This window comes from Hyperoodon ampullatus (assembly GCF_949752795.1).
Source record: "Hyperoodon ampullatus genome assembly, chromosome: 14".
In the NCBI taxonomy this organism is placed as follows: domain Eukaryota; kingdom Metazoa; phylum Chordata; class Mammalia; order Artiodactyla; family Ziphiidae; genus Hyperoodon; species Hyperoodon ampullatus.
Genome location: NC_136927.1, coordinates 44,500,449 through 44,503,937, shown reverse-complemented (window position 1 = coordinate 44,503,937; position 3,489 = coordinate 44,500,449). Strand labels below are relative to the sequence as shown.

The 3,489-nt window shown below is 54.4% G+C and overlaps 1 protein-coding gene across 3 annotated transcripts; it reads left to right on the top strand.

Annotated features, from left to right (window-relative positions):
• Window positions 1-1,886: 1,886 nt before the first annotated feature.
• Window positions 1,887-3,104, top strand: LOC307063829 (apoptosis-associated speck-like protein containing a CARD; the record flags this gene model as incomplete). Of its 3 annotated transcripts, XM_079720152.1 has the most annotated exons (3): window positions 1,887-2,160; window positions 2,388-2,444; window positions 2,812-3,104. In XM_079720152.1, the coding sequence occupies 3 exons, from the start codon at window positions 1,887-1,889 to the stop codon at window positions 3,066-3,068; spliced, it is 588 nt and encodes a 195-aa protein (XP_079576278.1). In that variant the 3' UTR covers window positions 3,069-3,104. The 3 variants fall into 3 exon arrangements, with proteins under 3 accessions (XP_079576278.1, XP_079576279.1, XP_079576280.1); XM_079720153.1 differs by lacking the exon at window positions 2,388-2,444 and having other exon boundaries at window positions 1,887-2,164; window positions 2,765-3,104; XM_079720154.1 differs by lacking the exon at window positions 2,388-2,444 and having other exon boundaries at window positions 1,887-2,193.
• Window positions 3,105-3,489: the final 385 nt, after the last annotated feature.

The window sequence follows — 3,489 nt, the reverse complement described above, 5'->3', positions numbered from 1 at the left end:
AGAAATAACACATGTGAAGGATCACAGCCTATACATAGGAGCTCAATTTTTTTTATTTCTTAGAAAAAGTGACTCCTGATGCATGTTGGAGGACAGGCAGGAACTCATCAAGCAGACCAGGAGGGAAGAGAGGCCAAGCAGAGATCAGGTGCTGCACGTGCAGAGGTCCAGAGGCTCACAGGGTAGAAGGTGCTGCCGAGGAAGTTGGCAAGGGACTTAAAGGCCAAGCCAAGGAGCTTAGACTTGATTCTGGGGGCACTGAGGGGTCATAGGTGGTTTTCAAGCAGGGGAGGGACAGCATCAATGTGTGGGCTAGGAAGATGTAGTCTTCTGGCCACAGTGCACAAAATGACATGGAGATTCTGCAAGGACGAAGACCAGTGAAGAGACACAATAATAAACAGCCATGAGCCAGGGAACACTAGCTGCTGGGCCACAAGTGCCACCCATGGTAAGGATGTTGGCACATAGTACTACCCAGCCTGTGTGGAGCAACTCGCACACAGATGGGGAGCAGGGCCCTGCTACTCTGCTGGAAGCTTTTGAACACATGTTGCAGGTAACACAGCCTGTCATTCCTTTATTCAGCAAATCTTCACTGAGTACCTACTATGTCCCAGGCACTCTTGATGCTGGAGATTCAGCAATGAACCAGACAAGGTCCCTGCCCTCAGAGCTCATGTTTTAGTGGGGAGATGGGTGCCTAAACATACTCAGTTACAATTTAGTCACAATTGCTATGAGAGCTACAAATCAGTAGCAAGTGTTTTGAACTGGAGGGATTCTAAACCTGGCCTCCCAGAGGAAGTAGCATTTAACTGAAGACCTAAAGTCTTGAGAGTTTGTCAGGCAAAGAGTGAGGGAAGAGAGCTCCAGGTTGAGGGAAGAGCATGTGCAAAGGCTTGGAGAAGCAAAGGAGCCTGGCACATTTGAGGAACTGAGAGGCCAGTGTGGTTGGAACTCCGAGATGGAGTGTGGTCAGGGTGTGGTGCAAGACAAGGCTGGCAAGGTCCACAGGGGCAGACCAGCAGGGCCTTCCCAGCCATGTTAAGGGCAAGTTAAGGATTCTGGGCACAGCTTGGCCTCCAACGCCAACCCACGGCATCCCACTCCAACCTACACCAACCCAAGCCACCTTTCATCTGCTCTTCTGGGTCAAGCCCCTTGGCCCCAGAATAGCTCTTCCCATGACTTTCCCTCCAGTCAAGAATTTTCTCAACCATTTCAAGTGTCTCTTGTCATCACTTCCCAAGAAATTCAGTTCCTGCGGGACCAAATCCTGGCTCTCCCAGGAAGCATTTGGCAAGGTTTCAGGCACCATCAGGTAGCCCATGTTATGCTGGAATATTTACTAAGTGAATGAGTGTTATTATCCCCATTTCATGGATAAGGAAACTGAGGCTTGGAGAGAGAAAGCACACAGTTCTCTCTACCCGTGGAATTTGGGGAGCTACATGGCTGTTAGGATTCTATGATTCTATGACAGGGAGAGAGGATGCTAAGGTTTAAGGAAACATGGAGATTTCAGGGTTCCAAAATTCCACGATTCTAAGCCTTAGCGCTCCAATAAACCAGGTTCCTGATCTGTGCTACCTAGTCCAAGTCTGGAGAGGCAGGCACCACCCACGAGCCCTTTTCCACCGGGTCTCCTGCGTCCCACCTCCTGGGTAGACCAGCCAAAGGATGCAATCTGGGCGCCCCCCGATGGCCAGGAGAGAAAGAGAAGGAACGCAGTAGTCAGGAGCCTAACACCCAAGAGCAAAGCTCTGAGGCAGGGACAGGAGTGAAGGCGGGGAGCTCCAGGCCCCGCCCCAGAGCAGACTTCCTGCTTGGCAGACAGCCCGAGTGAGCTGAAGCGGCGGCTGCGGCAGGGGACCCCAGGAGCCATGGGGTGCACGCGTGATGCCATCCTGGATGCGCTGGAGAACCTGACCGCTGACGAGTTCAAGAAGTTCAAGATGAAGCTGCTTTCAGTGCCGCTGCGCGAAGGCTATGCACGCATCCCACGGGGGACGCTGCTGCCCATGGATGCTGTGGACCTCACCGACAAGCTCGTCAGCTACTATCTGGAGGCATATGGTGCCAAGCTCACGGTACTCGTGCTGTGCAGCATCGGCATGCAGGAGGTGGCAGAGCAGCTGCAGGAGACCTTGCGCAAGGGTGAGTGCGCCCCCTCCACACAGGTCCAGACCAGTATCCCCTCTACACCCTCCTCCCAACCCCAAAGTTCGCCTCTCCCGGAGCTTCCGCTTCCTGTTTCTCCTACCGTTTAATAAAATCCTCCTGCTGGGGAGGCTTCCCGCGCTTGGTACTGACCTTGGCTTCCGGACCGAGAGACCCCTGTCCCCAGAAACACTTGGGAGACACCACTTAACATTTTCTTACAGGCACCGGAACCACGCCAGCTGGGATCAAGGCCCCTCCCCAGACAGCAGCCAAGCCAGGTAAAGCCTTCAACGCCCAACCTCACCTACCTGGGCACCTCACCAGCCCCGCCCCACCGTACCCCTGCACAGCCTATCTCTTGTCCCAAGGCCAGGAGCACCCAAAGAGCACAAAGCTAGGCCAACCCTTCCTACCCACCTACTCACACACCTCCTGGGACTGAGCCTGGTTGGGAGGAGAAAGGGAGACAAAGTTAAACTCATCCCACTATAGGTAGAGTCCTGGTGGCATGCCATGCCCACCTTGAGCCCCACCACTTAGGGTTGCATTCAGGGCAATTTCTGAAGAAAACCTAGTGTTCAAGAGGGGCAGGCTCCAGCACCCACCCTGGTCCCAGCTCATCCCCTCTCCTCCCTCCCGCCCCAGCACTGCACTTTGTGGAGCAGCATCGGGCGGCCCTCATTGCGCGGGTCACAGACGTGGACGGGGTGCTGGACGCCCTGTACGGGCAGGTCCTGACAGAGGAGCAGTACCAGGCGGTGCGGGCGGAGCGCACCAATCCTACCAAGATGAGGAAGCTCTTCAGCTTTGCTCCAGCCTGGAACCTGACCTGCAAGGATCTGCTCCTCCAGGCCCTGAGGGACACCCAGCCCTACCTGGTGGTCGACCTAGAGCAGAGCTGAGGCATCTTCCCCAGCAGCGGTCCCACAGACAACCCCTGGCAGTTCCAGCCAACTTACGTGGAGTCTCTGATTTTTTTTAATATACATAATATATGAAAAACCAGCTTGTACTTGGTCTTCCTACTTCCAGCCTGGAAGCTCATGCAGAGCTGAGCTACATATCCAAGCGCCGCAGCGGCTCAGATGAAGCTCTAGTCTCTGCCTGTTCCTGGGGCAGCAGGCTCCCCAAACACTTCATCCTTCCTGCCTAAGTCACCATGGAATGGTCCCTCACTCACCATTTGGTGGCTCCCTTAACGCCACCCCCAGAGGGTCTGCCCTTGAGACCTGTGAACACAAGTTAGCCTTGTGGTCAAGGTCTAAAAATTAAAATAGAAATATGTACAAAGGGCCTGGAACTGTGGGGGGCCAGACTTGACAG